Source organism: Lissotriton helveticus, chromosome 3_2, assembly GCF_964261635.1.
Source record: "Lissotriton helveticus chromosome 3_2, aLisHel1.1, whole genome shotgun sequence".
In the NCBI taxonomy this organism is placed as follows: Eukaryota; Metazoa; Chordata; class Amphibia; order Caudata; family Salamandridae; genus Lissotriton; species Lissotriton helveticus.
The window spans coordinates 288,260,132-288,286,116 of NC_136062.1; the positions used below are offsets into that span (position 1 = coordinate 288,260,132).

The 25,985-nt window shown below is 45.3% G+C and overlaps 1 protein-coding gene across 2 annotated transcripts in view; it reads right to left on the reverse strand.

Moving 5' to 3' along the window:
* The window catches only part of SCAPER (S-phase cyclin A associated protein in the ER), a 3,246,499-nt gene that overhangs the window by 3,141,400 nt on the left and 79,114 nt on the right, over positions 1-25,985 (reverse strand). For both annotated transcript variants that reach the window (XM_078685236.1, XM_078685237.1), the window contains exon 3: positions 23,246-23,363. In XM_078685236.1, the coding sequence (XP_078541362.1) occupies positions 23,246-23,363 (118 nt within the window). The remainder of the gene's footprint in view (positions 1-23,245; positions 23,364-25,985) is intronic.

The window sequence follows — 25,985 nt, forward strand, 5'->3', positions numbered from 1 at the left end:
CACCGGTTTCCATCACTAATGTAGAAACAGAATGAGGACACAGCATTTGTATCCTGTAAATACAGAGGCAGCCCTGAACATCTCTTATATTCCTTTATTAGGCATAAAAATAAAAAACCTCTTCGATGTATTTTGAATTGACTCAAAACATGATAGTAGTTAACATTCATAAGCTCTGCTGTGAAGGAAAGTTGACTTGAGATCTATCAGACTCTAGGATGAAGTGTTACGAGTAGCATCTTTGCTATTGCTGCACATACTGGCAATGTGCCTGAAGCAGCACTTGTCCTTGGCTCACTGCATGGCCCGGCTGCACCAGCAAGCACATGGTCAGACTGTAGCGCAACTGCACCACCACCAGCAAGGTACGGGAAGAAGGTCTCTCTAGAGGAAATCCGTTGCAGCATCACAAGGTGCAGGAAAAAAGATCTGGGTCAAAAGTTCCGGTGGTGGACTCCAGCACACCGACATAAGTTATTTGATTTGGTGGTGCCGTCTCTTGCTATGAGAACACTGCAACTAAGTAAAGGCCACATGACTAACTAATGGCACTGCGAACAGTTGTAGGACAGAGGCTGCATGCCTCTAAAACGCGGCCGGAACAACGGATGAGTCTTAACACATTTCTTTACCGCACATGCCTTTAAAACCCAATTTCATGGTAAAGGCATGACTGGTAAAGGGATATATGTGGTAAAGATCACACCCCAAGCTGCCCATACTGGGCCCTAAAAACAACCCCTAACCTCCACCAAACCCCCCCCCCCCACCCGAGACCTAAAAAAAAAAAAAACTCCCCCTGCCCTTAAAACAATCCGTCCCACCCCAAACCCTAAGAACAACCCCTCCCCCTAGTCCTACAACAAACCTCAACCCCAAATCCCTGTGAGCCCTAAAAAGTACCCAACCACCTAAAACTAAAACCATAATAATTACTTGACCACGCCAATATCTCCCAATCCTTCCTTTCCCTGTGTCCGATCTTCTGCATATCTAGACCCCTGACTGTCTTAACCATGCATATGCGTGGTTAAGACATATGCTTGGTTAATGAAAGCGTGGTTAAGGCAAGTGTGGCTCACTTGCGGGGAAATGGCATGCATAGCTAATCCCACTGTGAACTTTGCTGTCCCCGAAAAGGCTCCCACTACTGCCATACAAACCAACTGACTCTTATGCCTACCAAAGCTCACCATTTCCAAGCAGACAGTGGACAAAAGCCTTCACTCGCAATGCTGGACCACTGAAACACCCCATGGCAATCCGGTGGGCTGATAACAGGTGAATGACACAGGTAAGAAAGGCAATGACTGGAGGTGTGGCTAAGACCACGAGCGAAATGACCGCCTGATTACTTAGCTCCGTGATCCCTATCCCTCCTCCGTTTATCCTGTATCTCCATCCGCTCTCCCTGAAGTGAGGGAGCACACCCGACAGTAAGCGGGGGCCGCTCGACTGACTCCGGTCGCCATAGACCACCTACTTCGGGAGTTCTGGGTCCTGGCAGCGGTGGGTCTAGACAGGGCTTGAAGCCGGGGGCTCGATTTTCAGGTTCTGCTGTTGGAAGAGGCTGAGGTGCATCCTGGTCTCCCGGCGAGCTCTGGGTGAGGACTCCCAACATATAGCGGCCCACTCGACGCCAGCCTGTTAGTACCGGCGGGGCGGTGTCTGACCTGCTTGCTGACCTGGAAAGCACCGCTGAAGATTGCCGGAGCTGGCGCGCAGCCACCAATCTGTGTGCCGCCAGTTGTGTCCCGGGCGTGATCTCCAGACAGCGAGGTGAGGCGGAGAGGGACCGTGTGGTGCTGAGCCTGTGAGGATGCTTTGATCTACTCCTCACCTCTTCCTCTCCACCCCCCGGACTGGCTTCGTGGCAGTGATCCCGTGGCCTTTGCAGAGGCCTAGCAGACAGATTGGGGAGACTGCCATTTCCCATGCACCGCGCAGAGATAAGGAGACGGGCGGCAGGTAGTGGGGGGAAAAACTGCCCTGGGATCACGCACTCCCAGTGGTGAGGCCAGGAGAGACCTTGACCCCCCAGACCTGCTCCTGGCTCCAGTGCATGCTGCTTCAACGCTGGTGAGAGTGCTGCGAGACACGTTAGGCGGTGCTGAGAGTGCCAGGACTTAACCATATAGGTAATTATCAGCGCGCTAGCCGAGTCATCCGAGATAGAGCGGGAGAGCCACTGTTCCGAATTATACTGCCGCCCAAAGATATCTGTAATAGACAGAAGGAGTCTATTTAGACAGTTCCGCAGACCAGGCACAGGAACACGCTGACAGATAATAACATTAGCGACAACCCACAATGGCGGCAGAGAAGGGCAAAGCTGTAGGGGCGAAGGGTCCGAAACTGGTACAAACAAATAGGCATGACCAATATACCCTCCCCAAGGAGATACTTCGAAACCGACAGTCTGGGGGTGGCAGCGCCGGTGATCAAGGAGGGGAGGAACAAGAACGGTCTCTAAAAGACATCATGAAGGCAATTACTACTGGCTAATTGGCGCTAGAGCATAAAATGGACACCATCGAGATTGAGGTCAACCTAATCAGAGCTGACCACACTAAACTCAACGAAAAAGTAAAGCAGGTGGAGCTCAAGACCTCCAGCTTGGTGGACGATATCACCAAGCTCCAAGGCGAACTGCAAGACCTGCAAACGTTCTGAAAAGCCACTGAGCTCAAGCTGGACGACTGTGAGGGACGACTGCGCAGCAACAACCTGTGCATCTTGCGCCCTTTCAGTGACAAAGAACATACTGCGGCCTCTGGGTTTCAGGTGTTGCAAGATCTGGCCTTTTCGCAGAGGACCAGATCTTGCAACACCTGAAACCCAGAGGCCGCAGTATGTTCTTTGTCACTGAAAGGGCGCAGAGGGTCTCAGGTGGTCGCCCCAAGCTAGGAGCCCCCCCACACCTGATGCCGGCGAGAGTTCTCAACTTCAGAGACAGACGTGATCCTTCAAAACGGCAGAATGGGGTCCACGATTCGCTTCGAAAATGCCGACATTTCCTTTCTTCCGGATTTCACGCAGCGTGTGCAGCCGCAGAAACGGTCCTTCACTGCAGTGAAAAAAAAAGTACGAGAAAAGGGACTGAAGTATTCTATGCTATTCCCAGCACGTCTTCGGGTGGAAGTTGACGGAAAAACCTGGTTCTTCAAACAACCAGATGAAGCGGCGGACTGGCTTGAATATCGGATCGAGCGGGCCTCCCATGAACTGGGGGCGAGATGGCCTCTCAGACCCATGGCAGACGAGACTAATATGGTCATGAGAACTCCACACGGTTAGCTAATTTTTGAGTTTAGCTGGTTGGCGGCCGGACACCGGGAAAATGCCTCCCCTGCATTAGGACTGCCTTTTTTGTTTAACCATTGGTGTGTGACACGAAAGGGGATTCATTAGTTTGCAATTAAGGGGAAGGGATAGGAATACGGGCTTCCACGTCCTTCATTTTCTACTACTAATTCTATTCCAGGGCGACAGGCACTCTGCAAATTTTCTATGGGCAGTTTTAAGCCCAGAGTGCAGGGTAGCGGAGAGGGGGGTAGTTGTACGTCAGTGTTTTATTTCACTACCACTGCAGAGGCACTTGTATTCGGCAATTTAATCTACAAACAGCATGGGGGGACAAAAATGTTAAAATCTTAAGCTGGAATGTCAGCGGGCTGAGAGACAAAATCAAGCGTAGCGGGGTTCTCCAGTATATTAAACGGCAGGCCCCAGATGTTGTCCTCCTACAAGAGACTCATCTGGTCGGGAAGATCTGTAGAGCAATGCACAGGTGGGGGTACACAATGATTGCACATGCTGGATTCACCTCTGGCTCCAGAGGGGTTGGCATCATGATTAAGAATGGACTACCCCTGAATGTTGACTCTACGTGGATAGATGAGAGGGGCTGATACGCTGGTGTTTCAGGCACATGCGAGGGATACAATCACACTAATATCCGTTTATGCTCCCCCAGGATTACAGGGCGCCACCTTCGCAGATCTGGATTCAGTCCTGCTCGCTGTACCGGATGGCCTCTGGTCCTCAGAGGCGATTTTAATGCAGTAGTCTCGGGCACACTGGATTGTTATCCCCCCCAGGGAGGTGGGTCCCTCTGCCCACTGGTTGCCAGACTTTGACACTATGGGCTTAGTGGACGGCTGGAGAGTATATCACCTGGACTAGATACAACACACCTTTCACTCAGGCGCACACCACAGTCTTTCCCGCCTAGATTACTGCTTAGTCCCGGTAGTACAAGTCACTCACATACACGAGATCAGACACCTGGCCAGGGGTATCTCTGATCACTCTCCAGTGTGGATATATGTGGTGCTGAACCAGGTCGTGGTCGAGACTCGAAACTCCCTAAGAATATCCTCAAGGCCATAGACTATTACTTTTCTGACAATGTAGGGTCTGTATCCTCGTCCCAGCCCCTGTGGGAAGCATTCAAGATCGTAGTCCGAGGTCCGGCTCTGTCCTTAATCACTGGGACGAAGAAAGAAAAACAAAAAAAGATCCTCGCTATGGAGACCGAAGTCTATCGCCTAGAGGAAGACCTAGAAACAGGTGTGACACCGGAAAAGCTTCATCACTTGAGTTTAAAACAGCACGATTACAAAGCCCTAGTCACAGACAAGGCCAAACTCTTGGGCAGAGAGCGTCAGGGTAGAGTCTATGACCTGGGTGACCAAGCAGGGAAGCTCATAGCATGGGTAGACAAAAAAAGAGTGGGCAAGCAGGTTAGTCCCGGAGCTCATAGTTGAGGGAGGTGCTTCACTCACTGAACCACGAGAAATAGTGGACAGATTTGACTCCCATTTCCAAAAAGTATACTCTACAGTGACCTCGTATACCGAGGAAGACTCAAAAGATCTTCTTCGAGACATTCGGCTCCCTTGTCTCTGCCCAACGGACCAAGACTTTATGGATAGCGACTAGACCGTAGATGAAATTGCGCAAGCTATTTGTGCACTGAAACCAGGCAAGGCCCCAGGACCAAATGGTATCCCTATTGAATTGTGGCCAGACACACTTGCACCACACTTAAAATCGATCTTTGAGGAATCTAGAAACCTTGGGGCACTACTGAGGGAGCAGAGAATAGCCACCATCGTCACCATATATAAAGATGGAAAGCCCCTGGCTACTCGTCTGATCAAAGTCATTACTAACTTAGTGCACCCAGATCAATCGGGCTTTATGTCCCACAGAAACATGGCCTTGACCTTACGTAGAATTCATGGAGCACTAGACAGAGCATTAACCATTCAGGAGTCAGCTGTGATAGTGTCCTTGGACGCGACTATGTCGTTGGACACTGTAGAGTGGCCCTACCTCTGGCCAGTACTTTCTAAATTGGGCTTTGGCCCTAATTACATACGATGGGTGCATTTCCTATATCGGGAACCCTTGGCCCAGGTTGTGGTCAATAATAAACCGTCAGCCACATTCCCGCTCAGCCACATTCCCGCTCAGCCGCGGGACCCGCCAGGGGTGCCCGCTCTCACCTCTCCTTTTTGCCCTCGCCCTGGTGCCACTGGCTGCTTGGATCCGACAAGACCGTATGATACGATGGTTGAGATGGTCCCCGGATTTGGAAGACCGCATCTCCCTCTATCCAGACGACATTTTGCTTTATCTGGCCTCCCCGACGGATTCCCTCATAGTAGTGCTAGACATCTTAGCAGCGTTCGGCAGATTTTCCAGTTTCACAGTCAACTGAGATAAATCCTTACTGTTCACTCTCAGACAAGACCCTCCAATCCCTTCGAGAAACTGTCCAATCCAGGTCAACACAGTTGGCTTCAAATACTTAGGTGTTTTTATTTCACTCGATCCATTATCCCGCTACACACAAAACCATCTTCTGCCACTGCTTAAACTCAAAAAAGATATTACTAGATTGAAATTGCTCCCCCTCTCCCTGTTAGGCAGGGCGGCCCTGTTTAAAATGATGTCTCTGCCCAGATTTCTCTACGCATTGCAAAACGTCCTGGACCCAGTGCCTCTACAATACTTCAGGGAAATAGAAGGCCGTCAAAGAGAGCTGCTCTGGGACGGCAGACCGCGTATCGCTTTAAACAAGCTGACCCTGAACTGGTATGATGGGGGGGATTAGCCTCCCAGACATCAAAAAGTATTATTGGGCAGCGCACCTTGCGGCCGTAAACCACTGTACCTACGGACGAGGTGACGATCCGGGGTATGCCATGGATAAATGGCTCCTCCCCGGAGGCAACTATAGCAGAGCACTCTATTCGTAACCTAAACAATTCACCCTGACAGGCCCCACCAACCATTCGGTCCGACTTTGGAACGATGCCACTAATTTCCTTGGGTGGGGATGTAAATTGACGTTAGCAACCCCACTTTGGGATGCAGAACTCCTAGGTAGCTTTATGGAGAGCTAAAGGCTTCGATGGGAGATGCTGATGAGGACCCTTCTAAGTCAGAGACATCTGGGGACCAGGGGGAGTTAAGTCCTTCAACACACTACAGGCTGAATATGACCTGGCCAGCACTGAATATTTCAGATATGCTCAAATCCTACACTCGCTTCAATCACTTCGGCCCAAAGGAGTTACCCCTTCTGAAGCTTCACCCTTAGAGGATAGAATCTTGGACGGCCACCTGCCAGAAAAAACAATTTCCTTAATATACAAAAAACTGATTAATAACATGACAGATCCCCTCTAGGCACTAAGGGAGCTATGGGTGGGGGATGGGATCGAGATGGACGACGAAGATTGGCGAGAGGCAGTGTCATCCCCTAAAGTAGTCGCCATACCGGCATGCCTCAGACTTGTGCAACTAAAAAATACTGCATTGTGTCATCATCACCGGGCCACAACTGATCCATATGGGGAGAGCAGACAGCGGGGAGTGCAGAAGGGGATGTGGAGACTTGGGTACCTATTTACACATCATATGGGAATGTCAACATGTTAGCTCCTTTTGGTGAGAGGTACATGATACAATGTCTGCTGTACCGTGCATCCAGTTGTCGCCAGAGGTAAGATGCGGCCTCGTTAACATATGGGAGCTTACGGACCTCAACAACTAGCAGACACAATGGGCTACCTTGGGAATCATGATAGCCAAGAGAAACATTGAACAATTATGGGGAGCTATTACACCGCCCTCCAAAGAGGTCGTGGAGAGGGACCTCGATTGGTGTATGTTTAGGAAGAAGACTGTTTATGTTGCATGGGGTTGCCCCCAAAAATGGGCCCATATCTGGAGCCATTGGAATAGCTATCGAGGAGAAATCTGTATGCCACCAGTCTGTTCCGATATAAATGTTCCCCCTTGCCCGTGATGTTCCCCCTTACATACAGTTGCAATCCTTGTCCTCCTTATGCTTTTGTACAATGTCATTCGATTGTGTCTACTGCTTTGATTATCTGAACCAATGATGTTTTCAATAAAAAAATGTTTTTAAAAAAAAGGCAATGACTGAAGAGGATTAACCCATTGTTTGTCTGGTTTTGTGTGGGTTGATCCAACATGTGAGCTACACTCTAAGTGTATGCGCACACATATGCTTTATTTGAAGTTGCAATTATAATTTTGGGGGAAACAAAAGAGTAACAAACAGCCATTGTGGTCTTTAGGCCAGTCCTAAAAAGGCCAGTGCCACTGAACTATAATCAGCAGGCACCAATAACCATTGTACCCACAGGCTAGCATAAATTAGCAGAAGGCACCACCATCTTTGAATGGAGATCCAATTTAGGTTCACCGAAATGTCTGCAGAGCTGACAGCATGTTGCAAACGAGGATGCCTTCTTGTAAGTAGGATGTCAGGTAGCCCGTCATTTAGGTTATAATAAACAGGTTTATTAAAGAAATCTTAGTTGCAGGTTGTAAGTAAGATAGTAAATTCCCTACCAGTAGCAGCAGCCTTGCTTCTCAGCCCACACTCAACAACTGACACTCTCAAACACAAACACTCAACATGCTGCCTTTAGCAGCAGGGAACATTGAATCTATGGGGATAATGCATTATAGAAACAACACGATTACAACATAGCACTATTGTCTGCGGTTAAATGGCGAAAATCATGACGCATCTGCAGTGAACACAAAGATGATCAAGACCACTGGTGGAAAAATAAAGGAAGACATGCATGCTAACCAGGGGGAAAGTTGAAATCCCTATGATGAATCTCTTTCCAATGGCCTTTACTTACAATGATCTACCGGAAAGTGGCAGGAGGTAGAGAGCTGGAAGGGGAACAAATAAACTGAGAAGATGTCACTGAGTACGCAAGGAGGAAAGAAACTCAGGACGATAAAAGGGATCACAGCGAGATGTCAATAAGGGCGGTTGGCGAGGACAGAGATACTAAATATTTCAACTATTTGGCTTTCTTAACATATGAATGCAATTTAGGCTTGTGTTTTTTTAATTTTTTGCATAACTGGTGTCTTCTCAGTAAACTCCTTGAGTGGTCCTCCCAGAAACTGCAGAATCACACAGGTGTATGTTATTGTAACATCCAGGAGATCAACACCAAACAGTTCTACAACGCAACCAACTCACAGTAGCTGACAGAAATCAAGAATTTCCAATGACATAATACAATTCTTAAATAAGAATGAACAACAAGGAGCAAACATAAAGGCCACCATTCTACCAACACCACAAAAACAAAATCACAAATCCCACCACAAACAGCACAGTGAGCACATGGCAAGAACTGGACTAACTACTACACAAAATTACACCATACAAGATTGCAGAAAAAAATGTAAGTGAGACCAACATGGTGCAACCTGTAACACTTGTAAGCATACGTTTGGTGTACATAATCCTTCATCCAGGTAGGTGGACAAACTTCCCAGTGGTCTGTCTGCAGTACCAAGGATATCTGTGATAGTGAAAACCGGAAAGCTGACATCAATTTAGTGTTCCCCATTACACAATCCTCATGTTGATTTTTTGTTTTTTTCCCTTTGGTATACATGGTTGATTGTTGGATTTGTTGCATATTCCACTACACCACATAGGTTTTTTTCCATATAATGCATACAGTGCTTAATTTGTATTATAATATATGTTCGTAAGCTCATCAGGAGGCCAAAGCAACTTTAACCACCCATTACTATCCCTGCCACCTCTGCCAATGACATACATACGCGTAGCACAGCTACAAGTGTGAAATTCATACTACTCCAGGCACCCAAAGCTATCCTTGGGCGGTAGAAATCAATCGCTCTAAAGGTATATTGCATTAATAAACAACTGTTGTTCTACTCATCTCTAAATTACACTTAGCGCCACCCTGTGTCACAATACTCACTGGCTTCAATGTTATTTTTTGCTTCCTTTCAGGACAGTCTTCACTTTTGGCTATTTTTAGTGTAGTCAAGAAAAATGTATGCTTTAAAGTCACAGCTGTCCGAATGTTGTGAGGTTTTATAAAATACGATAATGTGATCCTTGCTGTTAAGGAGTCTTAGGATCAGTTCTCCTATAAATATAGGCTCCGGGGACAAGCAAAGGTGTGGTGCACTGTGCCCTCTCAACCACAAAGAACTAGGACAGAAACCCACCTCCTTAACTTTAATTAGCTACATGTTGTTAGACCTGGCACCTTGGCTTGGGTCTCACTTCCATTTTTTGCCGTTGCCCCATGTATTTTTGCTGGTGTTAGATGCTCTGGGCACTGTGCCATTGCTCTCCAGTGCCACAGTGCAAGTGCTCCCTGTTGTAAATTGATGTATTGATTAGTGACTCCATGATTGGCTGGTTTACCTGTCAGACCCTAGTACAGTGCACTGAGTGTGCCCAGGACTTGTAAACCAAATGCTACTGGTGGGCTTGCAGCACTGAGGGTGCCACCCACAGAAGCAGCCTGTAAAAGTGTGTCTCAGGTCTGCCATTACAGAGCCTGTGTGCAGTTTGATACTGCCATGCTGACTGAGCAAGTGCACCCACTTGCCAGGCCCTAAACCTTCCCTTGTCTTCATATCAGACACCATATTGGTAGGCCGAAGGGCAGGACGCATTTTAAGTATTAGGTAGGACAAGCCCTGGTGTGTGTGGCATGTCCTAATAGTGAATAACAGCCATTTTCGTTTTTCATAATTGCAAGGCTACCTATTCCCCATGGGCCAGAATGGGCAGTTTGATTATTACGTCTTATAATCCTAACTGACTCAGGGAACTAAGTAGAAATTCAAGGTTAGTATGCCTGTACACAGAATGATAAAATACATATTTTAGTGAAGTTGATTTTGACATTCTTGGTTTGAAAATACCACTTTTAGAAAGTAGGTATTTTCTTGTCCAACTATCCAAGCCTGCCTCTACTAGGTTGTGTATTCCTTGTCAGGAGTTTGAGTGACAGGGGCTGGGGGATTCCAGGAGACAGGGTGGGTCAGCCCAGTGGTGAATAGAGAGATCTGCATCTAGATGGGAGGGAGGAGTTGCACCTGGGACCTGAATAGGACTGTGCTTTCCCTCCACAATGCTGGCTCCACCTCCTGATGCCTCAGCCCTGCAATGTGAAAGGAAAGAAGGAGTCATGTCAACAGAGTGCTACAGGACTGACCAGAACTGGTGTGGACTAGGCAAAGGCCTCTCTGCCTTCAGAGCACAAAGAGAAACTGTGTGTAAAAGAGGGGACTCAGACCCCTGAGAATTAGATCACTTTGGACAACATGAAGAAACCTTTGTGAGGAGGGAAACCAGAGAGCCTGAGGAGAGACTATCCCTAAGCTGAAGTGCTGCTTGGGGGATTGGCCTGCAGTGGTTGCCTGACTGCCGAAGAAAGGAGAGAGGAACTTTGTGTACTTTATTTCAACGTGTAAGGATCTCCAAGGGCTTGAAAAAAGAGCTTGCCTCCTGCTGTAGTCTCAGGGACAACAGACTTCACCCACCAGCACCCCAAGAGTTCTTTGGAAGTGCCTGCAGTTGTGCTGGACTTTCTGAGGAACTGTGTGTCGCAAGGGGATGGAAGCGCGACTCAAGAACAGGAAGCGTGTTGCAGAACTGCCGCTGCCGCTTCACAACACGAAGCGCCTTGCATCGCCGGAGAAGAGGATAGACGTCGCAGCAGACGCCGCCGCATCACCGGAAACAGTGTCGCAGAAGAATCATGAGTCACCGCAGGGCCACCGAAGCGTCTCGCATCGCTAGGGTAGAAGACAGACGTCACAGCAGACGCCGGCGCATCCCTGGGAAGTGTGTTGCAGGGCCTGTCGCGACTCATCGCCGGAGAAGAGGATCGACTTTGAAGCAGACGTCGCCGCATTACCGAGAAGAGTGTTGCAGGGCTGGCCGTGGCTCATTGTGGTAGCAACTCGCATTGCCAGGGTAGAGAATCGACGTCACAGCAGATGCCGCTGCATCACTGGGAAGCGTGTCGCAGGGCCTGTCTCGGCTCGTATCATGTGAAGCATCTCGCATCGCCGGAGAAGAGGATCGACATCACAGCAGATGCCGCCGCATCACCGAGAAGCATGTTGCATCAAGAAGAAAGCGCCATCTTGGTTTCTTTGTACCAGATTTTCAACGCATCACCGTCGTTGCAACAATTTTGTTGTATTGTGCTACGCATCTTAAGGTACATTGACTCAAAGTGTTCCATTTTAAGATCTAAAGAAAACTAAGCTAATGCTACCATTTTAAGTACAGTATAGTGGATTTTTGTCATTTATGGTCTTGAGTTAAATCTATATAAAAGATACTTATTTTTAATATACAACTTGTGTGGTGTCCATCTGTAGAGTTGTCACTTGGTTACTGTATGTGTTCACAAATGCTTTACACACTGCCTCTGAGATGGGCCTGTCTGCTCGTGCCAAGCTACAAAGGGGGTGAGCAGGGGTTATTTTAGGAGTGTATCCCCCTTACCCTGACTAGAGGCAAGGGTCCCTATTTGTCACAAGTACCTACCTGTGCCAATTAGAGACCCCCAAATCTAACACATGTCCATAAAGGCCTATCCTCAAATCCTTCCAGGATACCCGTCATATATACATTGTTTCTTGACGATCGGTCCTCCGGGACTACTTCCATTTTTAATAGCAATTTAAAGCCTGCACTGAGCTCCTTTAATTATACTGTGTCTTACAGCTCAGAGACCGTTCCTGCTGCATCCTACATTACTTGGCACAGCAAAACACAGTTCCTAACATAACTAGGTCCAAAATTAATTTAACCAATTTAGTTATCTGACAAGAGTTTACGTACTTCATGACTGCATCAGTGGTGTATCTTGGTTTACAGCTGCTTTCATGGATAAACTTGCATGAAATTATCAATCTTCCCTTCAAGCACACTGCGTCCTCCTTTGTCTCTTACTATGTTCAGCCTCTTGTAGCCACTGGCTAGAGGCTCAATTGGGTCCTGGCTCAGCCCAGTGGAGTATTTATTTCTCCCCTAGTGCTAATGAATGTTTGAATGTGCCCTCCTGCCTGTACTCGAGAGCTACATTGAACTGCATGAGTGGCTATTTTACAATATCAGCCTTCTGTGTCCTTTCTGCTACCTCCCCCCCCCCATGTGTCCCACTCTAATATGCCAACACTGCAAGTGTTAACCCAATAAATTATCCGTTGGATTTTCCAATGCTTGTTATCGATACATTGCATAGCTCATCACGAACAGCAGCATAGTTTACTGTTCATGATTTTCAACACATTCTCTTATCGGCTGAACTGAAGCCCACGAGTGACAGACTGCTTGAAGTGGACAAGCCATCTACTATATTGGACCTATAATGAGACTACTTCGCTAATTCAAGCCAATGACTAGCTCTCCCTGATTTGCCATGTCTTAGTCTGTTGATTTTGTTGATGAGTGTCCCTTCACATATTTCCTGTGTAAATCTTTTATGCTGTTTCCTGCAAATGAACTCACTAGGGATCTCGGACACTATACAGGATGCCACTCTGGCCTTGATCAGACGACCAAGTGTAAAAAACAAGGACCCCCTGAACAGTGATTTGTTCAATTCCTAGGCCAGGGAAAATCAATTCAAGTAAAAAACCTCATAGGCAATTAATCAATGGAAACAAGTCAATAAGGGAAGGATCAGCGTGGAGAAGCGTGGCTCAGTGGTTAGAGGCGACAGACCCGGAAGCTGAGATCGACAATTCTCGCTCTGGTGCCTACTCAACCCACGGGGTCACACTCTGCGACTCTGGGCAATAGCTTGCTTAATCTCCACTACGGCCCCTCGCGGCGGGATGCCTGGCTTTCACCTTGTGGACACCCTGCCGGGGTTTCTCACAGGGGAATACCAGGACGGGTTCCCTAAGCAAGCGCCGGGACGCTCACGGGCAGCCGTGCGCTTTACAAATCCAGCACATTTACATTTACATCAGGAAACAGAATATATATAAAAAAACAATCATTTTAATTACATCAATTAAAAACAAATTCAAAAAAAGTGTATTGTAACACATTACATACAATTAAAATAAATCACATAAAAAGGTGGGGGTTTTTTAAAAAAAAAGGGGAGAATCAATACGATTTGTGCCACTAATCGTATTGATTCTCCCCTTTTTTTAAAAAAAAAACCTTTATGTGATTTATTTCAATTGTATAACTGTATGTAATGTGTTACAATACAATTTTTTAGAAACATGTTTTAATTGATGTCATTAAAATTATTGTTTTTTATATATATTCTGTTTCCTGATCCTTCCCTTATTGACTTGTTTCCATTGATTAATTGCCTAGGAGGTTTTTTACTTGACTTGATCAGACGACCTACATTACCAGTACTTCAACTACCGGGTTCTGCACTACAGCACTCCCTTCCATCCTCTAAGTCGGATGATGCATTTCTTCATCTGCCTACATCACTATCAGCATTCCTTCACCAGAAATGTTCAAGCATTTCTGCTCCATTGTATTCCAAGCTGGTTCCTCTGCAATGGGTACAATCAATGGGTCACTTCAGAGGCCAGCCTGCTTTCTTCTTCTACTGTATACTCAGCAAAACCAAAGCGATCAAGTCAAGCAGGAACTTCAGCAAAAACACCTACTGACAAATCAGTATAGACAGTGTCTGGAGGAAAACAATTTTCCTATCTGAAATTTCTGATGATTTATTCATTTTCTGCAGTTACATTTAGAGAGGACTTTTTCCAGATTACTTGAGTCAGGCAGATGCTGCAGTGCATTGCTTCTTAGCAGTTTGCTAAGTAATAGTTATTAAACTGCCATCACAAATCCAATTTTACTTCTTGAACACCTAACTGAGGACAAACAGAATAGTGGCTTTCCACTGACTGGAAACCCCCTCTCTTTTTTCACGCTGAGTAACGACATGAACATTCATGGTCTAGCCGTTTTATTTATTCGACTTCATACATTTGCAAATACTGCAGAGCTTTTCTTTTCCTCAGTGAATGATAGACATTCTTTCTGATGGATCGTTCAACTGGTACATATTTTTTACATAAGCACTTAGTGGAAACCGGACTAAATCAGATTTTTTTTTAGCTGACATAACCCATCAAGAGACCTTAAACAACATCACGAGGGACCCTTTCGGACTCCTAGAGGTATGTCATCCTTGAAAGTATGTGATTTACTTGTACTGACGAACTCACTTCCAGTATTACTTTCATGCCCTCATCCAGACACAAAGCAGCAGGCTGAACACGTATAATATGTACTCCTAAAAGCAACTCAAATTTAGAAACCAACAACTGTGACATACAGAGTGAAATTGAAAAGCCAGTAATAAATCCTAATGAGATGATCCATGAATTAGAAAGATTACCAAAGGTCAGCACTTGTTCTTCTAAAGCAGAAATCTTTAAACTTTGTACTGCCGAGCACCACAATAAAAAAAACATGTTTTTATGTGAGGCCCCGCTTAACTCGGACTTACAGAAGTAAGAGGATAAAATGGTGGGGAGAGCAGATGATGTTGGAAGAAAAGATGTATTCTTTGCACATTTGGAATTTGCCATAGCAGACACAGGACTGCACACTCCGTTTGCAGCAGACCTTCTTTTTAGGTCGAAGCCTAGTCTGGTTTGCTAGACATCTTGGTGAAGTTCGGAAAGCTTCCCCGAGAATACATTGTGCCATTGCTTACTAATGGCTTTATGATTTGTAAGTCACATTTTCTTGATTCTATATTTGTTTTAGTCTGTCCAGCTTGAGTTTGTCCCTTCCATTGCCCATACCTTATTTACTATATCCTTCCGAGTGTTCCCTTTCTGTAAACAGGACTTTAAGTCTTGATCTTATCTCGTCATATTTGCTGTGCATTCAAAGAAGAAGGTCAAATGTCAGGCTTTATAATCCGAGGTAGCTTGGTGATTACGTTTCGTTCTCTGGCTTCAAAGGGAGATAAATTATGAGACAATCTTTCTGGGAAACAAAAGGTTTTTTTCAAGTACACTACGCAAAAGAGCTGTACTCATATTTCAGACTATATCAAAATAAGTAAAGTGAACATTAAGTTAATTTTTAAAAATTCTGATGGAAATAAATATTTAATAAATTATACCTTGTGCATTGCATACTTTTATCAGTAAAAACCGTATGTCTGTGCAAATGTAATGGTCATTTCATTTGCATATGTGTTGTCAGTTATGGCGGTGCGCTACCACACCATGCATATTCCACTTTGCCCCACTCCACTCTACTCTACACCATTCCACCCTACGCCTCTCTACTCTGCATCACTCTACTCTATGCCAATGGACTCTACCCCAACCTATTCTACTATGGACCACGGCACTCTTTGCCAAGGCACTCCACTTCATGGCACTCCACTCCATTCTGTACCACTGCACTCTGTACCCCTACACGCCACAGCAGTCTTCACTGCACCACTCCATACCACTAAACTCTGCTCTAACCACTGCACTTTAATCCAATGCACTCTATGCCACTCTACTCTACACCACTGCACTCTACGACAGTCTACTCTGCATCAAGTGCCACTGAATTCTACACCACTCTACTCTGCACCATTCAATCACAATGAACTTTACTCTGCATCTCTCTACTCTATGCCAGTGCACTCTACCCTGAACCACTCCACTCTGCTCCACTGAACTCTACTGCATTCTACGCCACTGCACTGTTCGTCACTACACTCTACCCCACTCTGCATGGCTCCACTCCAATCTACTCCACACCACTGCACTCAACTCTATGCCACTGTTCTCTACACCACTTCACTCTACTCTGAAACAATCTACTCTACCCCACTGCACTCTATGCCTCTGCGCCACTCTAAGCCACTCTGCTCTGCACCACTCTACTCTAAACCATTGCGTTCTACACCAATGTACTCTATATCACTTTACTCAAAACCAAGGCACTCTATGCCAACTACTCTGCACCACTGCATTCTACAACACTATACTCTAATCTGCAACAATCTACGCCACTATGTTCTACTCTGCACCACTGTACTGTATGCCACTGCTCTCTGCAGCACTCTACTCTGCAACAGTTTACTCTATGCCACTGCCCTCTATGCCAATTTACTCTAGAGTACTGACCTCTATGACACTCTTCTCTGCAAGACTGCACTCTTTGCCACTGAACTCTACGCCACTTTACACCTCTGCACTCTATCCTGCACCACTTCACTCTACTCTCAAACAATCTACTCAACAATCTACTCCACTCTACCCTGCTCTACTCCACTGTACTAGACTTTCTTTATTCAAGATTTCCATGAACAGAAAAGTCTTAAATGAACAAGTATGCAATGGTATAGTTAATATTTCTACTGCCTTCTTCAGGACAATACTAAAATGAGCTTGAGCCATACAAGTAGGTCCATCATAAGACAGAAACTTCATAACTAGTGACGTTTTTAGCTTAAAGGCCTTCTGTGGATACGCCAGCACACATGATTGAGTAAACTATTTGGGAAGCTAATTAGCTCTCTCACTGTCATTATCATTATACTCTGACTTAAGAGTGAAATGTGGAAAAGTCAGGGCCTCAGTGTGCCCAAAGAAATGAGCTACCCTTCTAAACTAATCACGCATTCATTTCTGCCGTTATGAAAATTTGACTATTTCAAATTTCAAAAGAAACATTCTTCTTTTGAGCTGTACTGAGGATGGGGTTGCCACAGCCAGATGCAACTTACCTTCTATACTAGTATAGTGGTGAAACAGAAATCAACTAAGATCATATATGGTTGAGCAGGTACCCTATCAACAGGGGAAGCAGAGTCAAGACACTGCACGCTCAGACATCTGCTTAGATTCTAGAGACTGCTGAAGTTGCTCCAGAGAGTGACTGGCTAATAAAAGCCATCACAGCCTGCTGAAAGGCTCCTTTCTATCTCCTGAGCAGAAGATGTCATAAGTGGAAGAGTTTACCTCTCAAATTTCCTGAAAAGTTGGTATAGTAACAGAAGACAATTTATTAGATGCACATATGTGTTTATATCTAGAAGAGTGGCTTTCTTGTAGTTTATAGGTGAACAGCTCATGGAACAAATGGAAGAATGAAATTGATCCAGGGACCTGAAAGGAGACTTCATTATTGAGTTCCTAAAGACATAAGGAGCATAGTCTCCCTCTCACAATCACTTCCTGTTGCATAGGAATACACAGCTCACAAGTCAAAGATCACACACCTTGCCCATACACTAAATACACAGGGCATGTGGGTACTCCCAAACAAACAACTGGTTCCATCATTTAGAATTGGAGGTAAAGACTGGTCGTTTTTGGGGGGAGGAGGAGGCGGGACATATCTCCCTTCACCCAGTGGAAAACAATCGGCAAACCGAGTGAAAAAACAATTGAGCAGATCTGTTTTGATCATGCCTCTTGTTGCCAGGGTTGACATCACTTTTGGATTCAGAGTGGCTTTGGCATGAGGGATTGGCTATGGCAGCTAAATATTTCTAAAATCGATTGAAGTGCCTGGAGAGGGTCTACTTGCACAATCTGGTAGAGAATCTAATAATTTGAAATAGAAACTATTTTTTGCAGCTTCTGGAACAAGAAAACTCATGTCTGTCCAAATTGCCACCATTTCAATGGATGTATCAGGACATTAGTGATGCTGCATTTATTTGCCAGGAAGAGAGGAGGGGTGCTTACAGAGAACTTTTATTTCAATTCATTAATGCCGGAGCGGGTTTGTTCAAGGCAAGATGAGGCATGAGAGCAGATCCGTTCCCTTTGCCTGCTCACCTGTAACTACACCTGGCATCATGCCCTAGAAAAATCTCTATTGTCTACATAAGATGATACCGAGCCAGGTCGCTGCTACAACCCCCTCCCCTTTTGAGTTATTTATTTCATATTTTTCTTTTCTCCTTTTCCTATATAAGAAGTTGAAGTTGTTATTGTTTATTATACCTGAAACAAAGTTATTACGCGCAAAAATCCGAAATGAATAGACACCCAAATGCTGCCACAAGTTCTCCAAGGGCCCAAATGAAAGTAACAGTAAAATGTATGCCACATAAATGTAAACCAAGCTTTCTTGTATCCCTATATACAACAAACAAAGAAAGGTGGATTTGCTTTTAGAGACCTGTACATCAGATACTGTCCCCTTATTATATCAAATTCTTCTGAATACTGAGTTCAAAGCATTATATATTGAGTGCAACTTTGGTGTTTGATGCTCATCCACCTAAGGCATCAAAAAAGACTTTCCGCCCACAAGAAGTGTAGCAGATAATCACATCAACAGTAACAAAACACCAGCGCACATCACATATGGTAACTTTCATCCTCTGTGCAGTCAGCACTTTTCTTCAATTAGTATTCTTGTCGGAACACTCTATTCCAATCCAAGAGTCACGTTGTGTAGAAAATTCAGACTATTTCTTTTAAAACACAATCCCTATATAGATGGCTCAGAGCAGAGATGTAGGACTAATGGAGGGACGTAGATTTACTGTAAACTTTCTATGTGCAACCTTGTTAATAAAGATAAGTATTTAAAAAAAACGACACCTGGCATCAGATAAAGGCTCTCCTACGGGATTTTGGCACTTTTAATCCAATGTTTTGAAATAGGTGCCTCTGAAGCCCAGAGAACTTTCCAGGCTGATCTACAAATTGTTACATAATAGAAAACTCCACAGCCATAATTGCTTTAAAGGAGCAGACGGAATTAGCCTAAAAGGCAGCCCGCGGCAGCCAGTATAGGAGACAGAAAAGTCAAATCTGGTCTGATAACTGCATTTCAAACAAAAGTTAATAAACGAGGATAACTTCAGGTGCAGGGTGTATAACTGAAGCAGGATATATAACTGAAGCGCAAACCATCACTAGATTTGTTGTTGATAGCTTCAGTTGTGTACAACTTAATTTTAGATAATGATATAGGGCAACAAATTACGTATGGTATGGGGACATATAACGCAAGAACCCGCCACCGACTTAAAAGTACAGTACCTACACTAACTGGGTGCGGGCCAGCATCTCACCAGATGGCTGGGGGAGTCCCTGAGATTACACACAATACATCCACTGTTATCCCTTTGAGCCCACTGGTACACTGACTTGCAGCGACCTAGCATAGAGCGGGAGTGGGAAGATATCCTAGTGAGTCCCATGCGCACCCCCTGAATCGCTAGATTCCGGCTAATCCAATACTAAATAGCACACAGAGCCTATTTGACACCAGCCAAAATCAATCAATGTTTCAAATCGTAACAATGCCAAATGCCCCAGATGTGATATGATTGGTGGAGGCCTTGTGCATATGCTATGGGCCTGCACAGCCATCCGATCGTATTGGGAAACAGTCACCAAATATTTAGCCCACTGCAAAGAACGCACGCTATAGTGGTCATGGGAGACATGTATATTAGGTCTGTATCAAAGGCCTAACAAAATATAAAGTGACAACCCGATACATAGAACTGGAACTTCTAGTTGCCAAACGGCTACTTACTCAGCGCTGGAAATCCCCTGAACCACCAGCCACGAAGACCTGGTTTAGATCGCTTGTCTGTTGGGCACAGACACAATGGGGACGCGGAAACAGCTGCCTGGTGGCAGAATGGGATGCAATATTGACAGACTTTGTACATCCTGGCAGGACTAGCCTGAAACTGAGGGGGCGGGGGGTGGGGGGGTCTCTCAAAGGGGCGTACCTTGAAACATTTATGCTAAAAATATGTGCTCAGCACAATGTGCGGCCCGACTGGTATGTTGCTGCTTCTGTTATTGCCTCCACATATATAATACAACAAGTAACATTATACCTACAACAAGCCAGGACTATTGGCTTTGTCAAAGTTTGTTAGTTGGATAAGATAAATATACTACATACATACATACATACAACTATGGCTTCGTTGTATACAATATTGAAAATGTTCTTGCGTGAGAGGTTGTGGCGGAATGGCTAGAGCTGCCAACTTTAGAGTGGGGGAAGCGGGTTTGAGTCTCAGCGTCGGTTAAACATCCTGTGTTTATGGGCAAATCACTTAATCGCCAGTGCTTACCAAAAAAATAAATATATATGTCCTAGTTGGTGCTCATGTAAAGCACTTCGAGTTTTGCAATATATAACTGCAAAAAAATAAAAGTTACATCAAAAACAGTGAACTGCTGTAAAGTTAAGTTTTGTTTTCCATTCTGATAGGGAGGACGAAAATGGAGAGACCGATAGCGACCCGTCTCGGCACCTGCCTTGAAGAACTGCCGGTGGTCAGCACCTGCCAAACCCGGCCCACTTAAAGCTCTGGGTATATAGCAAGAGACGTATTAAAGTGAGCATAGTAGTCAGCAGATGAAACACACAGGGCTGTAGGTGTAGTGTGCGACTCACACTTGAACAAGCTGCTTATGGACGGTTCAAGATGTAAGGGTGGCGATATGTATGTGCATAAATATTATGTAATAAAAGTGCGAAGGTGACAGTGGGGTAGGCAGCATACAGCGGTGATATATAATTGCTGCTATAGAATGCTATATTAATCAAGAAAAGGAAGGAGGAAAAATGTTCTGTTTTCTTACTGCACCAATGTTATGTTGCATAATGTTTACATTACCTAGGCATCACAACTAGTATGTGCACACTAGACACAGCTCTGCAAAAACCGATCGAAGTTAATTGTCCTGTAAACTAGCGCAAAAATGTCTATATACGTAAATTTAATTATGTGTTTGATGTAAGACCTGACATGAATAAAAACAAATATTCAATAAAACAAATTTAAACCCCCCCCCAACAAAATGATGTAGGGCAACGAGTTGGAATTCCTCATTTATAAAGTAATGTGAAATTATATAGAAATATTACTGGTAGAAATATTACTCATATAAAAGCAGATCTTAACTTTAGTTACAAGGTCCACTGGGTGCCTTTTAAAAAGGTCAACTTCGTTGGACATGTAAACTTGCTTTGGGAATGCTGAACCATGCTATGGGGACGTGCTGCTGCATTAGGCATAGCTCGCCTGAGTTTTTCAACTTTTGATGCGTGACCACAGCGCCCGCCTGTAAGAGTGGGCCCGTCAAGAGAGGTCAGTGCGCTAGTTACCCCTCGCCCCGTCACGCAATGCTACTACCGCACAAGGCAAGCCCATCTGCGCCTGTCAGCGTCCCGGAGGAGGCCTGTCGCACCGGGAGATGGGACATTTACAGGCCATGCTCCTTAATACTTGGTCCCTGAAAAAACATGCCCTCCAAAGTTATGATCTCTTAGTGGACACGAGCCCGCATCTTCTGTTCTAATCCTACTATTGCTCTGGTCATTCCCTGCGGATATCAGATTATTAGAAAGGACCGGCTAGAGGGTACTGACGGAGGCATTGCCATCATTTAAAAAAAATACATTTTCCTGTAAGACAGTCTCGACAGAAGAGGTGGAAGGAGCCGAAAGACTTGGGTTCCATGTGGTGGTATCTGCGCATCAATCACTTGCAGGCATCGTAATCTATAAACCCAGTGGTCCTGCTGGTTGGTTCCTAGAGTCTATCAGCAATGTGATTCTCCCTTGGTCACCAAATTCAAACACTGTTTGTTGCTAGATTATTTTCATATCCACATGGACAAATCAACTGAACAAGAGTCCACTAAGTTACAGGAATCTTTCGATATCTTCAAGTTGTACCCCTATGTTCATCACCCTACTCATGAGAAGGGTCACATCTTGGATCAGATACTCTCCACCGAAAAAATAGAAACTGCCCCTCCCCTTCCCCTTGTATGTCCTGATCACTTCCTTTTCAACGTTACGATTATTTAGGATAGAACCAAACCACCCTAAATTTTACGGGAAGTCCTGCACGAGTAGCTTTAGACCATTCCACCAAATTACGCCTGATGCCCATGAGATCTGCCCTCAGTAACGATCCGATTCCTTTAAGTGGGAATGGAAAACTGGCTTCAGCTCCATACCTGCGAACTCGCACCCCCATCGTCGCGTTCTGCTAAGGCCGCTCATGGTTCTCCGAAGCCCTCAGGAAAAGTAAGAGAACCTGCAAACGCCTGGAGAGGTCTTGGCGGAAGAATTTTGATTTTCTCAGCGAAAATTGACCTGGCAGTTAATAAAGTAAAGACATTTTCAAAATAGTAAAAAAGTTCTCATCTCCGAGCACGTACTGTACCTGGGCATACCGGATTACCTACTAACACGGATGCAGGTTGTCCAGCTGCAGCAGCAAGGGCAATTCTCATGCTCGGCCCTAGAACACGGATGTCCCCTCATCTGAAATCTCTGCACTGGCTGCCGATGCGCAAGAGGATTCGCTTTAAGGCGGTGGTTCTGGCCTTTAAAGCTCTCCATGGAACAGGTGTTTCTAACATCAGGAAAATAGTCCAGTCTTACTGTCCGCTCCGAACTCGGAGGTCATCATCACTGCAGCAGGTGATTATTCCCAAGTTTTCCCGTACTCGAATAGGCGGACGCTCCTTTCAGGTGCAAGCCGCTCAACTCTGGAACAGTCTGCCCCTGGCACTCAGGCAGATTCAGGACCATCTCACTTTTAGAAAGTCACTGAAAACTTGGTCATTCTAGCAATAACACGCACACCAAACTCTTGCCAGCACATTGTCAGCCCGGCCAGGTGGTCTTTCAGCACCGGGACACTTATAGAGTAGATGTGAGCTTTTTAAGTACCTAATTAACATAACAAAGTCATATAAAGTATTCAGAGCCTAGGTTATCGGAACTATTATTTTTCTACATACTTTCTCACATATCAGTACTATGTAAATATTTCAAATGATGCACACATGCTTGCTGAATAATTTTAAGCTTTGAAATGTTCACTGAAAAATAAATAGATACAAATAAATTACGTACCCTCATCTTCTCGGTTTTCTAGGGGCACACTCCAAGCTATTAAGTTTCTTGCAGTGCGTCCTTCTTCCGCCACTATTTTCCTCACTTTGTCATGGCTGTTGGAGCGCTGGAATGAAGCCTAAACATGAAAGAGGGAAATATATTAGATACATTTAACGTGGTCCGGGTAACAGCAAGAGTCAGTCTCCAAAACAGGGTTCGTTAAATGAGTAAACTAATGGTAATACTTTGATTTGTCTAGTATTTCAGAGTACGCTAATATGCGTCAGACTGTGGCACGGGATAATTTAAAATGCCTTTTGTTTGAATTCTTTACCGATTTTCAAAACCATGACAAGCCATGCTTGGGTGGGAGGCTGTAGAAGGGCCTGCAGGAACCAAACCAGCAGTGTTTCTTGGAGCTTATCATTCAGACCTCAATCGCTCAGCAACCTCTAACTCCCTGGGCCACAGAGCCGACATCGAAGTGCAGGCTGCAGGCTTTACGAACGTGGAGCCTCTTTTGGAAGTGGTTTGGGTAGAGCAGCGACAAAGAAGTCCTCTCTTCTTCTCTGGCCTAAACAGAGGTATAGTGTGAAATACTTACTGAAAGAAGTCCCAGGCCAGAAGTTGCAACACAGAGGAGGCGGAGGCCCAAGGTGAGAGCATTGCGCTGCCGAGGCAACATGGATTTACAAGGTGCACTGGGGACAGTTGTAATAAAAAGATTGAGACACTGAGATTGCGCCTTAACCAGGGGCTTTAAAACAAAAATAATAATAATAATAATAATATGGCACACCTTGGCGGGCAGCTGGAGATGGACATCACCAGTGATGAGACTCTGACTCTCGAGGTTACCCACTGGTGAGACCAGGAAGTTCAGAACACCTCCAGTCTTGAATGGATCCCCAATTCTGAATGAGTGGCAAAAGCACTCCAAACACTCACTAACACAGCACCACCTGCACAATGAGTTCTGGACTGAAGTCTCACACCTGCAGTTGGTCTTTCAGACCTTGTTACCTCCGTGCTCCATGGCAGACAGGAGGCAGAGCACAGAGGATTTCCATTAGTTTAGATCAAAGGGAAGTAAGTCTGCAACAGCCCTGCATGTGAAGCAGAGTTGACAGTATTGGCCCTGCATGGGAAGCAGAGTTGACAGTATTGGCCCTGCATGTGAAGCAGGGTTGACAGTATTGGCCCTGCATGTGAAGCAGAGTTGACAGTATTGGCCCTGCGTGTGTAGCAGAGTTGACAGTATTGGCCCTGCATGTGACGCAGAGTTGACAGTATTGGCCCTGCATGTGAAGCAGGGTTGACAGTATTGGCCCTGCATGTGAAGCAGAGTTGACAGTATTGGCCCTGCGTGTGAAGCAGAGTTGACAGTATTGGCCCTGCATGTGAAGCAGAGTTGACAGTATTGGCCCTGCATGTGAAGCAGAGTTGACAGTATTGGCCCTGCATGTGAAGCAGAGTTGACAGTATTGGCCCTGCATGGGAAGCAGAGTTGACAGTATTGGCCCTGCATGTGAAGCAGAGTTGACAGTATTGGCCCTGCATAGGAAGCAGAGTTGACAGTATTTGCCCTGCGTGTGAAGCAGAGTTGACAGTATTGGCCCTGCATGTGAAGCATAGTTGACAGTATTGGCCCTGCATGTGAAGCAGAGTTGACATTATTGGCCCTGCAGGTGAAGCAGAGTTGACAGTATTGTAGGCCAGAAATCTGACCTGACTGAAAACTGTGAAAATATGGAGAAAGCTCAGAGAGCGACTGAAGACAAGATGGACGGGGGCAACAGACAAGGAGGCAAGTGTGGAACAATAGCAAGGGAAATTGGGAAACGGCCTTTACAATGACTCCTCGAAGGACCTGAACCACCACTCCTTAACAAGAACCTAAACCTCAATCACGAGTCTTTTAACCACTAATGCATTTACAACCAAGTCTTAGCCTCTTAACCGCAGCGCAAATTCTCCCGCAGTGCGGGAGAATTAATGAGTGGGCGCAGCTGCATCGGCCAACAGACCGGCGCAGCACCAGCGAGGTAGTGCTTGCGACGGCCGTTGGCACGACGCGAGCCCGGAATGGGTTAACGACCAATAATACTAAGTTAAAATGACCTCATAAGGCCAGTAGAGGGCACTCTTTGATTATATATGACAGATGTATAAAAAATACATAGTAAAAAAATACATTAAAATATAAGTATTCTGGTAAGTATTAAAGGTAAGTATTACGTGTATATATATATATATATATAGTTGCAAGAGTATGTTTAAAGGTTATGGGCGAGTATGGTTTTTTGATGGGAGTTATTTTTTAAGTTTTGGGTGGGCATGGGATTTTAAGTGCCAAGTGTAATTTTAGGGTTCAGGTTGGGTATGGCGTTTGGGATTGCAAGGGTAATTTTAGGGTGTGTATAGTTTTTGGGTGGCAAGGGTAATATTAGGATTTAGGGTACGTATGGGTCTTTGGGATTGCAAGGGTATTTTTTAGGATAGGTATGGATTTTTTAGGGTGGGTGTGGGTTTTTGGGTGGCAAGGGTAATTTAGGGTGGGTATGGTTTTTTGAGTGGCAAGTGTATTTTTAGGGTTAAGGGTGGGTGTGGGTTTTTGGGCGAGAAGGGTCATTTTAGGGTAGGCAAAGGTTTTTTGGATTGCAAGGTTTTTTTTAAGGTTTGGGGTTGGGTGTAGGTGTTTGGGTGGAAAGGGATTTTAGAACATTAATAGTGACCATAGGGCAGGGTGTTTGGGTCT